General features: G+C 49.4%; 2 protein-coding genes across 3 annotated transcripts in view; one reads left to right on the top strand and one right to left on the bottom strand.

Annotated features, from left to right (window-relative positions):
• Positions 1-1,276, bottom strand: part of LOC141141131 (uncharacterized) — a 94,897-nt gene extending 93,621 nt beyond the window's left edge. Inside the window, exon 1 of the mRNA XM_073628836.1 lies at positions 1,132-1,276. Within this exon, the coding sequence (XP_073484937.1) occupies positions 1,132-1,215 (84 nt within the window). The 5' untranslated portion in view covers positions 1,216-1,276. The remainder of the gene's footprint in view (positions 1-1,131) is intronic.
• A 76-nt stretch (positions 1,277-1,352) lies between these two features.
• The window catches only part of LOC141139104 (zinc finger protein 783-like), a 38,653-nt gene continuing 25,841 nt past the window's right edge, over positions 1,353-14,164 (top strand). The window contains exons 1-5 of one of the 2 annotated variants that reach the window (XM_073624922.1): positions 1,353-1,428; positions 9,315-9,402; positions 11,461-11,587; positions 12,499-12,609; positions 12,787-12,900. In XM_073624922.1, the coding sequence (XP_073481023.1) occupies positions 9,331-9,402; positions 11,461-11,587; positions 12,499-12,609; positions 12,787-12,900 (424 nt within the window). In that variant the 5' untranslated portion in view covers positions 1,353-1,428; positions 9,315-9,330. Of the gene's footprint in view, positions 1,429-4,402; positions 4,551-9,314; positions 9,403-11,460; positions 11,588-12,498; positions 12,610-12,786; positions 12,901-14,164 lie in introns of those variants that run through there. The other variant, XM_073624921.1, reaches the window with a different exon arrangement.

Here is a 14,164-nt window from a genome sequence, read left to right as displayed (position 1 = left end):
ACTAAAGTGTTTCACACTATATGTAGTGTTTAATCATAGCTATGTACAGGAGAGGAGTGCGGAAGGTATGACGGGGTAGTATATACGTACAGGAGAGGAGTGCGGAGGGTATGACGGGGGAAGTATGTACGTACAGGAGAGGAGTGCGGAGGGTATGACGGGGGTAGTATGTACGTACAGGAGAGGAGTGCGGAGGGTATGACGGGGGTAGTATGTACGTACAGGAGAGGAGTGCGGAGGGTATGACGGGGGTAGTATGTACGTACAGGAGAGGAGTGCGGAGGGTATGACGGGGGTAGTATGTACGTACAGGAGAGGAGTGCGGAGGGTATGACGGGGGTAGTATGTACGTACAGGAGAGGAGTGCGGAGGGTATGACGGGGGTAGTATGTACGTACAGGAGAGGAGTGCGGAGGGTATGACGGGGGTAGTATGTACGTACAGGAGAGGAGTGCGGAGGGTATGTATCGGTCAGCTGGGCTGCAGACTCCCCTTCCCCCCCACACACTCACTATCTTCTCCAATTCTCCTGTCACCTTAAAGTGTTTGTTAACCCGGAAAAAAAAAAAATGGATCCCGCCCCTTTAAAACATGTTATATGACACAGTGCTTGTCCTGTGCCATTTGGCCCCCTGTAACGCCTAAAAAACCTGGCTGATCCTGCCAGTTTCCACCCTTCCCTATGTATACTGACCACGGTGTATGAAGGCTGCCGAGACTGGACACCGTGGTCAGTTTACATGCCTGTCATCAGCCTACTATCTGCTCTCCTCTCTGCTCCGGTGTCCTCCTCTCCGTCTGTGAGCCGCCTCTAAATCCTGGACAGGTGGCAACCCCAATTTGTGGGGGCATGCTTGTTTATGGAGTGTACAGTGAGCCCCCCCAGGACACCTTCAATGCAGCTTGCAGAACAGGGAACGGAGGGAACCGTCACCCTGAATGGCCTGTGTTGTACTGTTACAGATTGGTTTGGTATGCTCAGTGTTGCCATCCCCAGTTGGTGTTAGGACCCCCAATATATTCATCTACAAAAACAGCGTAGTAGGGTATCCAGGGGGTCCCTCAATGCATCATTTATCAGTCACCAGCCTTCGCCCAGGCAACCTTTCGTTATCAGAGCACATGACCTACCTGTGTGGGCGGGGCCTCAGGGTTACCGGTGGGATCGCCGCACTCAGAAACCAGCCCAGCAGCGTCACATACGGAACTACGCATGCGTAGATCCTGTCGTGATGTACCATTCGCGCATGCGCATACGAATCTTCCGTACGCTGTGCCGTTGATAGAGGGCGTCAATAATAACAGAACAGGCAGCCATCTTCCCGGAGACCAGACAAACGCTGGCTCTCGACGTCACTTCCCTCAGTCCCTGTCCAAACATTCTCCCTTCAGAGTCCAGCACAGAGCAGAGGAGTGACGTCACCTCAGGTATACCTCCCAGCATGCTCTCGGCCGGGGTTACCCGAAGGGGCCGAGTTTCTCAGGCAGAGTTTGTCCCTGAATGTTATACCGGGAGGTGTGTCAAGTATGACTCCTCCCCCTCCCCTCCCCTCCCCTCCCCCCCGGGGGTGCAAGGCTTGTGTATGCCAGCCTTCTCTCACACAACTCTACACCCTGTGCTGTATATACCACTGCACCCTATATACTGTGCTGTATACTCTATATACCTCTGCACCCTATATACTGTGCTGTATACACTATATACCTCTGCACCCTATATACTGTGCTCTATACACTATATACCACTGCACCCTATATACTGTGCTGTATACTCTGTATACCACTGCACCCTATATACTGTGCTGTATACTCTATATACCTCTGCACCCTATATACTGTGCTGTATACACTATATACCTCTGCACCCTATATACTGTGCTCTATACACTATATACCACTGCACCCTATATACTGTGCTGTATACTCTGTATACCACTGCACCCTATATACTGTGCTGTATACTCTATATACCACTGCACCCTATATACTGTGCTGTATACTCTGTATACCACTGCACCCTATATACTGTGCTGTATACTCTATATACCACTGCACCCTATATACAGTGCTGTATACTCTGTATACCACTGCACCCTATATACTGTGCTGTATACTCTATATACCACTGCACCCTATATACTGTGCTGTATACTCTGTATACCACTGCACCCTATATACTGTGCTGTATACTCTATATACCACTGCACCCTATATACTGTGCTGTATACTCTGTATACCACTGCACCCTATATACTGTGCTGTATACTCTGAATACCACTACACCCTACCCTATATACTGTATACTCTATATACCACTGCACCCTATATACTGTGCTGTATACTCTATATACCACTGCACCCTATATACTGTGCTGTATACTCTATATACCACTGCACCCTATATACTGTGCTGTATACTCTATATACCACTGCACCCTATATACTGTGCTGAATACACTATATACCACTGCACCCTATATACTGTGCTGTATACTCTATATACCACTGCACCCTATATACTGTGCTGTATACTCTATATACCACTGCACCCTATATACTGTGCTGTATACTCTGTATACCACTGCACCCTATATACTGTGCTGTATACTCTGAATACCACTGCACCCTATATACTGTGCTGTATACTCTGTATACCACTGCACCCTATATACTGTGCTGTATACTCTATATACCTCTGCACCCTATGTTCTATGTAGTATATTACATATACTATTTACCACTGCACCCTATATACTATATTATATATTCCAATAGCATTATGCCCTATATACTATTCTATTACATATATTTTACAAATCTGACACTTGTGCGCAGGATGTTTATGAGGTTTTATTTTGTGGGTGGAGGGCTTTGAGAATCACAATACATTCCTTGGATATTCCGAGGAGGCGGGTCGGGAGAGCAACCCCTGACCCCCCAGTTATTATTCCACATTAATACCCCCTCCTCCCCCTGAGAGCCCGCACAGCCTCCGCGTGATCTCCGGTGCAGGATCGCCCTGCCCCGCCGCAATGTGCGCATGCTCCAACTCCGGATCTCTCAGAGGAGAAGCCGAGCTTAGAGATAAATGATTTCTTTTTTCCATCATTCTGGAGCTCGGCTTATTCCCCTGTGAGATCCGGTGTTCTGCCGAGAAAGTTCCGCTCGGCTGATAAGTTCCCCCCTCTACTGCGCAGGCGCTGCGCAGTAGGATCCGGCTGAAATAGCCGAAGCGGAATAGCTGAAAATCAGCTGTACACGGCGGCTGTAAGAGGGCCCCTCACGGGCTCGCTTCGCTCGGCTCTTTTAGATTCCCCCTCTAGGATCACTTGGATGGTAGGGAAGGAACCTGGACCCAGGGCGCAGGCACCGTGTACATCTGATTGTCGATCTTGAGCTTCGGCTATCTCCGGTGTCTTGCCGAGAAAGTTCCCTCGGCGGATAAGTTCCCCCCTGTACTGCGCAAGCGCTGCACTTGCGCAGTACGAATGACCAGGAGCCGCCGAAAACAGCCGAAGATGAAAATCTTCAATCAGCTGTACACGGCGCCTGCGCCCTGGGTCCAGGCTGAAGCCCCTCCATCCAAGTGGACCTAGAGGGGGAATAAAAAAGTGCCGAGCGCAGCGAGGCCGTGCTCGAAACGTGGCGAGCAAAGTGACCCCGCGAGGGGCCCCCCTCACAGGCGCCGTGTACAGCTGATTTGTTCTGTATTTAGCTTCGGCTATTTCCGCCGGTTCCGATGGGGGTCCTTATCTGCCGAGAGGAACTTTCTCGGCAGAACACCGGCGGCTGTTAGTTCGTACTGCGCAGGCGCTGCGCCTGCGCAGTACAGGGGGGAACTTATTCGGCAAGACACCGGCGGCTGTCAGGAGTTCGTACTGCGCAGGCGCAGTACAGGGGGGAACTTATACGCCGAGGGAACTTATTCGACAAGACACCGGTGTTCTGCCGAGAAAGTTCCGCTCGGCGTATAAGTTCCCCCCTCTACTGCGCCTGCGCAGTAGGTATCGGCGGAAATAGCCGAAGCAGAACAGCTGAAAATCAGCTGTACACGGCGCCTGGAAGAGGGCCCCTCGCTGCGCTCGGCACTTTTAGATTCCCCCTCTAGGTCCACTTGGATGGTGGGGAAGGAACCTGGACCCAGAGCGCAGGCGCCGTGTACAGCTGATTAAAGCATTTGAGCTTCGGCTATCTCCGGCGGCTGAGAGTAGTATGTACTGCGCAGGCGCTGCGCCTGCGCAGTACAGGGGGGAACTTATCCGCCGAGGGAACATTCTCGGCAAGACACCGGAGCCGCTGACATGCTAATAGAGAGAGGCGGGGACGGGTGGACGACTTCCGCCCACACACCACTTTCTCCTCCCTTAGATCAGTCCGCCCAAATTAAATATGGCCACGAGAGGCAGTGCGGACGCTGGCCTGACTGCGCATGCGCGAAACGCAAAGCGTCCATCGGCAAGCTGCCCGGCGGACTTGCACTGCGCATGCGCAGCAGTTATGAGCTGCTTTCCCAATGTTTTCTGCTTAGGAGGCTAAAGCACTGGATCGAGGTGAGAGCTGACACCTCCATATCCTCATGACACCCTACTACACCCCAAAACTGAGAGCTGACACCTCCATATCCTCATGACACCCTACTACACCCCAAAACTGAGAGCTGACACCTCCATATCCTCATGACACCCTACTACACCCCAAAACTGAGAGCTGACACCTCCATATCCTCATGACACCCTACTACACCCCAAAACTGAGAGCTGACACCTCCATATCCTCATGACACCCTACTACACCCCAAAACTGAGAGCTGACACCTCCATATCCTCATGACACCCTACTACACCCCAAAACTGAGAGCTGACACCTCCATATCCTCATGACACCCTACTACACCCCAAAACTGAGAGCTGACACCTCCATATCCTCATGACTCCCTACTACACCCCAAAACTGAGAGCTGACACCTCCATATCCTCATGACACCCTACTACACCCCAAAACTGAGAGCTGACACCTCCATATCCTCATGACACCCTACTACACCCCAAAACTGAGAGCTGACACCTCCATATCCTCATGACACCCTACTACACCCCAAAACTGAGAGCTGACACCTCCATATCCTCATGACACCCTACTACACCCCAAAACTGAGAGCTGACACCTCCATATCCTCATGACACCCTACTACACCCCAAAACTGAGAGCTGACACCTCCATATCCTCATGGCACCCTACTACACCCCAAAACTGAGAGCTGACACCTCCATATCCTCATGACTCCCTACTACACCCCAAAACTGAGAGCTGACACCTCCATATCCTCATGACACCTTACTACACCCCAAAACTGAGAGCTGACACCTCCATATCCTCATGACTCCCTATTACACCCCAAAACTGAGGGCTGACACCTCCATATCCTCATGACACCTTACTACATCCCAAAACTGAGAGCTGACACCTCCATATCCTCATGACACCTTACTACACCCCAAAACTGAGGGCTGACACCTCCATATCCTCATGACTCCCTATTACCCCCCAAAACTGAGAGCTGACACCTCCATATCCTCATGACACCCTACTACACCCCAAAACTGAGAGCTGACACCTCCATATCCTCATGACACCCTACTACACCCCAAAACTGAGAGCTGACACCTCCATATCCTCATGGCACCCTACTACACCCCAAAACTGAGAGCTGACACCTCCATATCCTCATGGCACCCTACTACACCCCAAAACTGAGAGCTGACACCTCCATATCCTCATGACTCCCTACTACACCCCAAAACTGAGAGCTGACACCTCCATATCCTCATGACTCCCTACTACACCCCAAAACTGAGAGCTGACACCTCCATATCCTCATGACACCTTACTACACCCCAAAACTGAGAGCTGACACCTCCATATCCTCATGACTCCCTACTACACCCCAAAACTGAGGGCTGACACCTCCATATCCTCATGACACCCTACTACACCCCAAAACTGAGAGCTGACACCTCCATATCCTCATGACTCCCTACTACACCCCAAAACTGAGAGCTGACACCTCCATATCCTCATGACACCTTACTACACCCCAAAACTGAGAGCTGACACCTCCATATCCTCATGACACCCTACTACACCCCAAAACTGAGAGCTGACACCTCCATATCCTCATGACACCCTACTACACCCCAAAACTGAGAGCTGACACCTCCATATCCTCATGACACCCTACTACACCCCAAAACTGAGAGCTGACACCTCCATATCCTCATGACACCTTACTACACCCCAAAACTGAGGGCTGACACCTCCATATCCTCATGACTCCCTATTACCCCCCAAAACTGAGAGCTGACACCTCCATATCCTCATGACACCTTACTACACCCCAAAACTGAGAGCTGACACCTCCATATCCTCATGACTCCCTACTACACCCCAAAACTGAGGGCTGACACCTCCATATCCTCATGACACCCTACTACACCCCAAAACTGAGAGCTGACACCTCCATATCCTCATGACTCCCTACTACACCCCAAAACTGAGAGCTGACACCTCCATATCCTCATGACACCTTACTACACCCCAAAACTGAGAGCTGACACCTCCATATCCTCATGACACCCTACTACACCCCAAAACTGAGGGCTGACACCTCCATATCCTCATGACTCCCTACTACACCCCAAAACTGAGGCCTGACACCTCCATATCCTCATGGCACCCTACTACACCCCAAAACTGAGGCCTGACACCTCCATATCCTCATGGCACCCTACTACACCCCAAAACTGAGAGCTGACACCTCCATATCCTCATGGCACCCTACTACACCCCAAAACTGAGAGGTGACACCTCCATATCATCATGGCAACCTACTACACCCCAAAACTGAGAGGTGACACCCCATACCCTGTATAGCCCACTGCTGTAAACTGGAGACCGGTGACAACTGACAGTGAAAGATATGTTTCCTTTCACCGACTGTACCCCAAAACTGGAGAGAGGTGACACACAAATGATATTCCCCATTACACCCTACACAGCCAACTACTATCCTAGATAGGTGACAGCTGACACCCCAAATCCATGATATCCCTTTACTCCCTCCTACACCCCAGAACACCCAACTGAACTCTGATTCGTAAACCTGGAGAGGTGTGACAGCTGACACCCCAACACCCGACTGAACCCCAAACCTGGGAAGAGATGACAGCTGACACCCCAACACCCGACTGACATACCCCATTACACCCTACACAGCCCCCTACTACACCCCACTACATCTTGCACCCCAACAGTATAGACAGGTGACACCCCAAAACCATGTTATACCATTCACAACCCTCTACTACACCCCAGAACAGTCGACTGAACCCCAAACCTGGAAAGAGAGGACAGCGAACACCCCTAACACCTGACTGACATACCCCATTACACCCTACACAGTCCCCTATTACACCCCACTACATTCTGCACCCCAACAATATAGACTGGTGACAGCTGACACCCCAAAACCATGGTATACCTTTAAACTCTTCACAACCCCCTCCTACTCCCCAGAACACCGAACTGAACCCCAAACCTGGAAAAAGGTGACAGCTGACACCCCATGGTATAAAACTATGGTATAACTTTCACAACCCTCTCCTACTCCCCGGAACACCCGACTGAACCCCAAACCTGGGGAGAGGTGACAGCTGACACCCCATGCTATAAAACTATGGTATAACTTTCACAACCCTCTCCTACTCCCCGGAGCACCCGACTGAACCCCAAACCTGGGGAGAGGTGACAGCTGACACACCAACATCCGACTGTACTCAAAAACTAGAGACAAGTGACATCTAACACCCAACTGACATACCCCATTATACCCTATACAGCCCCCCACTACACCCCACTACTTCCTAGACAGGTGACAGCTGACACCCCAAAACCATGATATCCCTTTACACCCTTCAAAACCCTGTCCTACTCCCCAGAACACCCAACAGAACCCCAAATCTGGAGAGAGGTGATAGCTGACACCCCAACACCTGACTGACATTCCATAGCACCCTACTACACCCCATAACACCCCACTACATTCTGCACCCCAACAGTATAGACAGGTGACAGCTGACACCCCAAAACCATGGTATACCTTTCACAACTCTCTCCTACTCCTCGGAACACCCGACTGAACCCCAAACCTGGGGAGAGGTGACAGCTGACACCCCAACACCTGACATACCCCATTACACCCTACACAGCCCCCTACTACACCCCATAACACCCCACTACATTTTGTACCCCAACAGTATAGACAGGTGACAGCCGACACCCCAAAACCATAGTATACTCTTCACAACCCTCTCCTACAACCCTGAACACCTGACTAAACCCCAAACCTGGGGAGAGGTGACAGCTGACACCCCAACACCCAACTGCACCCCAAAACTGGAGACAGATGACAACTGACAGCCCAACACCCAAATGTACCCCAAAACTGGAGAGAGGTGACAGCTCACATCCGACTGACATACCCCATTATACCTACACAGCCCCCAGGTGACAGCTGACACCCCAAAACCATCATATTCCTTTACACTCTTCACAACCCCCTCCTACTCCCCAGAACACCCAACTGAACCCCAAACCTGGAGAGAGGTGATAGCTGACACCCCAACGCCCGACTGACATATTCCATAGCACCCTACACAGCCCCCTACTACACCCCCTAACACCCCACTACATCCTGCACCCCAACAGTATAGACAGCTGACACCCCAAGATCATGGTATACCTTTCACAACCCTCTTCTACCCGACTGAACCCCAAACCTGGGGAGAGGTGACAGCTGACGCCCCAACATCCGACTGTACCCAAAAACTAGAGACAGGTGACATCTAACACCCGACTGACATACCCCATTATACCCTATACAGCCCCCTACTACACCCCACTACTTCCTAGACAGGTGACACCCCAAAACCATGATATCCCTTTACACCCTTCAAAACCCCCTCCTACTCCCCAGAACCCCAAATCTGGATTGAAGTGACAGCTGATACCCCAACGCCTGACTGACATTCCATAGCACCCTACACCCCATAACACCCCACTACATCTTGCAGCCCAACACTATAGACAGGTGACAGCTGACACTCCAAAACTATGATGTACTCTTCACAACCCCCTACTACACTGCAGAACACCCAACTGAACCCCAAACCTGGAAAGAGGTGATGCTGTCGGTGTCAGTATGATGCAGTATTGGATTCCCCAGGACAGACAGATCTAACAGACACTTGTTCCCTCAGCATCACATTGGCTGCCATGTCGGAGTTGGCGGATCCTGATCTCTGTCCGTTGGACCCGGCAATCCTCCCCCAGCAGGTCTCAGTCCGGGTAAGAAAACTCATAAGTGCCATCAGTTTACCTGTTTGTGCCATTCTATAACAATGCGTATGTTGTCATTATTCACACACGAGAAGTTCCCTGAGTCACGGCACCAATATTCTTCTGGAACAGGTGCTCAGGTGTTTGGAGTTCTTTTTATGAAGGCAGATCTAGATAGGCTGTATAAGGAGTATGTATGAGCAGTCATAGAAAATCGTTTACCTCTTATTTTTTTATTTTTACACACAGATATCCAAAAGAACATTTCAAATCAAAATGAACATGCTGCATGTTTTCGCAGGACAGTGAGAGGGACTAAATTGGAAAACAGACAACAGTAAAAAAAAAAAATCAAAAATAAAGAAAAAAGAGCAGACAGGGGTTCAGCGCCCCGCATCCGTTGTTCCCCGCACCCACATGTTCCACTTTCTGCTCCCTCTGCCCCCAAGGGAGAGGTAGCTGTGGCTGAAACATGTTTCATGTTTCTCCCTAAATTCGAGTAGAAGATGTAAGATGTTCCGAAGGTGAACGTCTCCTTTAAAGCCCTGGGGGCCACATATATGCGTCGCTGTCTTGTTCTGGGATCGCTACATCAGAGCCCCGAGAACTGTGACCGAGCTTTTACTGACAGTTCACACTCAACTACTGATGATCGGGAGTTGGTAGGCAGGGCTTACGATGACTTAAGCATTTTACAGCCAATCCCAGGCAAGATTGGAAGCCCCACCTACCGGCTTGGGGCATCACAGCCCATTTAAAGCGTGGCTCCACCTGGTGTAAAGGGGTTACGTTCCAAGATACTATTATCCATTTCTAGAAGTAAGTAGGTATGGCCAACAGTAGACCTGATGCGACCCTCAGCAGACCTAATGTGGCCCTCCATAGACACAGTGTGGCTGTCTGCAAGCCTAATTCGGCCCTCAGTAGACCTAATGTGGCTCTCAGACCTAATGCAGCATTGTGCAGCCAGTCATAGTGTGGTGAGATCAGGAGCCCCGCCCACCGGCTCAAGGCGCCACAACCCGTTTAAAGCCCAGTTTAAAGGGTTAAAGTTCCAAAATACTACAGTTGCATTATTAGTTTCTGGAAGTAAGTAGCTGTGATCCTTTGGAGACATAATGCGGCCCTCAGTAGACCCTGCAAGGCTCTAAATAGACACAGTGTGGCCCTCAGCAGACATAATGCAGCGCTCAGTAGACCGAACGAGGCCCTAAATAGACACAGTGCGGCCCTCAACAGACATAATGCGGCCCTTAGTAGACGTAATCTGACTCTCAGACATAATGTGGCCCCTCAGACAAAATGCGGCCCTCAGTAGATATAATGCGGCCCTCAGTAGATATAATGCGGCCCTCAGTAAAGTTAATCTGACTCTCGGTAGACATAATGTGGCCCTCAGTGGACAAAATGCAGCCCTCAGTAGACATAATGCGGTCCTCAGTAGACATAATGTGGCCCTCAGTAGAGCTTATCTGAATCTCCGTAAACATAATGTGGCCCTCAGTAGACCTAATGTATCTCTCAGTAGACCTAATGCGACTCCTTAGTAGACGTAATGCGGCCCTCAGTATTGCTAATCTGACTCTCAGTAGACCTAATGGGGCCCTCAGCAGACCTAATGGGGCCCTCAGCAGACCTAATGGGGCCCTCAGTAGACCTAATGGAGCCCTCAGTAGACCTAATGGAGCCCTCAGTAGACCTAATGGAGCCCTCAGTAGACCTAATGGAGCCCTCAGTAGACCTAATGGAGCCCTCAGTAGACCTAATGGAGCCCTCAGTAGACCTAATGGAGCCCTCAGTAGACCTAATGGAGCCCTCAGTAGACCTAATGGAGCCCTCAGTAGACCTAATGGGGCCCTCAGTAGACCTAATGCGGCCCTCAGTAGACCTAATGCGGCCCTCAGTAGACCTAATGCGGCCCTCAGTAGACCTCTGATGGTGAGCTGTTTGTCTAATGGCACCTGGATTGAACGGTCCCTGAATTCTGCATGAAAATGTCCATTGGTGAGTAGCTGAAGTCTGCTGAGTGTCTCCGCTGACGGTCTTGGATTTTTTCTCCCTTTCCAGGCCCTGGTGACCTTCCATGATGTGTCGGCCTGCTTCTCGGCTAAGGAGTGGGGTGCTCTGGAGGACTGGCAGAAGGAGCTGTACAAGAATGTGATGAGGGAGATTCACGCTGCCCTGCTGTCCATGGGTGAGAGCGCTTCCATTGCAGGAGTGGGGGTCTGAACACTGGTACTTGGCAACTGCCAGGATTTTTTTTTTTCCTTTTAAACACCAATCGGCCTAGTTTTAGGTTTTTGTTAGAGAAATCAGGAAATTTTGAATGAATCAGATTTTGTCTGGATATTGGCCTGTAGTAACTCACGGCAGAGAAGAGGTAGAATCGAGTTCTGCTCTATCACTGTCCAGTCAGCAGGCCGGGGGCTTGTTCTCGACCAAGGGGATGTGGAGGTCCAGCACCTGGCTATACATTTCGGTTAGGTGTGTATGTACCTGTATGAGGTGACGAGGGCGGCTTCTTGCACTATTCCAATCTGAGCACAATTTGGAAGTTGAGATAGGGGCGATGGAAGGGTGTAAGTTCCAAGGTGCAGAAACTGAAGACTGAAATTTGGGGCGCTGGTATCAGATTAGCGGATGTATAGCTGGTAGTACACGGAGGATACACTAAGTTCAGTTATTAGTGGAGTGGAGTCACCAGCCGGGTTGGGTAAGAGTCAAGCAGGGAGGCACTAAAATGCACAGTCAAGGTCAGGAATACACAGAGGTTGGCAAGTCAATTGGCAAGTAATTGGCAAAATAAGCGGTCCAGGCCGAGGCTGGAAACGGATGAGCAGCTTGTTCTGTAAATTCCAGAGCCCCGTATATGTCTGACCCAGTCATGTGACCATTGTCCGGCCATTAGTCATGTGGTCTCCGCCATTATGGGTGACTTGAATGACTTGGGTCAAACAATCCAGGATCTTCGAGGTAAGAACACTTGACCCATGCCTATTCATTTCTCACAGGTCTCTATTTCCAGGATGGCTGATTATACAGGTTTTCTTTGGTTTATACTGCAAAATATAATATGTCTCTCCATCTCTGCCCCCCTCCCCCCAGGATACGCCATCCTGAACCCAGAGCAGCTGCTGAGAGTGGAGGGGGTGAAAGAGTCTTCACCGGCCAGAGGGAAGATCCCAGAACACAAGAACCATAATGTCATCACAGCCGGTAAAGCTTTATTATAGGTCTGTGATAACCCACAACCCTTTAACCTTTTCAATATTACACCTCATACACTGCAAACTAAGAGCTTTCTATGCTTTAATATGGACACGGCTGTACCAGGATACTTCTGTTATCACTACTGCCCACAATCAGACCAATATATATATCTGTCCTTCCTAGGAGCCCCGATGTTTAACCCTGACATCTCCCTATGGATCCGTGAGGTGGTGGAGGAGGACGTGACCCAACTAGAGAAGCCGGAGCAGTCAGCGGTGTGGGAGAGTCCCAGCCCAGGTATATTTCAAAGGATGAAAATACTTCTTTTTTAATATTATTTTAATATATAGCGCTGACATATTCCATAGTGCTGTACAGGAAACCGCTCATCAGGCACGTGGGTCTCTGCACCAGAAAAGCTTTCACTCTAATGTCCCTCCACCATCACGCAACGTTAGTATTATATATTTATATAGCTGTGACATATTCCAAAATGCCGTACAAAGAACACTGAGCCACTGACAATAGTCTCTGTACCAGAGGAGCTTACACTCTATTGTCCCCCCACACATATTGTTATTATTATTATTATTATACAGCTCCGACATATAGGACAGTGCTGTACTGTGCCGAAAAAACTGAGCTGTTGACATCAGGATCTGCACCTGAGGAGCTTACACTCTATTGTCCCCCCACACATGTTGTTGTTGTTATTATTATTATTATTATACAGCTCCGACATATACGACAGTGCTGTAATGTGCTGAAAAAAATGAGCTGTTGACATCAGGATCTGCACCTGAGGAGCTTACACTTTAACGTCCTCCGACACTATTATTGTTATGACATATACCGCAGTTCTGTACAGAGATTGAGCAGCACTTATGAGCCACTGGTCATCTAACTAATATTATTATACATTTATATAGCTCTGACATATACCGCAGTGCTGCGCATAGAACACTGAGCTGTTCATTTTAGTCTTTGCATCAGAGAAGCTTACAATCTATTGTCCGTCCACCCCCCCCCCCCCCCCCCGTCACACACAATTATTATATATACTATATTATTTTACATTTATATACAGTAGCTCTGACATATACCACAGTGCTGTACAGAGCAGGGCACCAGAGGAGCTTACAATCTATTGTCCCCCCACAGTCACACACTATTATTATACATTTATATAGCTCTGACCTATTCCACAGCGCTGCGCCTAGAACACTGAGCTGTTTATATTAGTCTGTCCACCAGAGAAGCTTACAATCTATTGTCCCCCCACAGTCACTCACTATTGTTCTTATATATTTACATAGATCTGACATAATCTGAAATGCTGTATAGAGAATACTCAGCCATTGACAACAGTATCTGCACCAGAGGAGCTTACACTCTATTGTCCCATTACAGTCACTCACTATATTATTGTTATATGTTTATATAGCTCTGATATATTCTGCTGCACGTGGAACACTGAGCTGTTCATGTTAGTCTTTTCACCAGAGGAGCTTACACTCTGATGTCCCCCACAGTCACACACTATTATTATTAGACATTTATA

This window comes from Aquarana catesbeiana, linkage group LG04, assembly GCF_042186555.1.
Source record: "Aquarana catesbeiana isolate 2022-GZ linkage group LG04, ASM4218655v1, whole genome shotgun sequence".
Lineage (NCBI taxonomy): Eukaryota > Metazoa > Chordata > Amphibia > Anura > Ranidae > Aquarana > Aquarana catesbeiana.
Note: the sequence above shows the minus strand (reverse complement) of the source record. Positions and strands in the feature narration are given on the sequence as shown.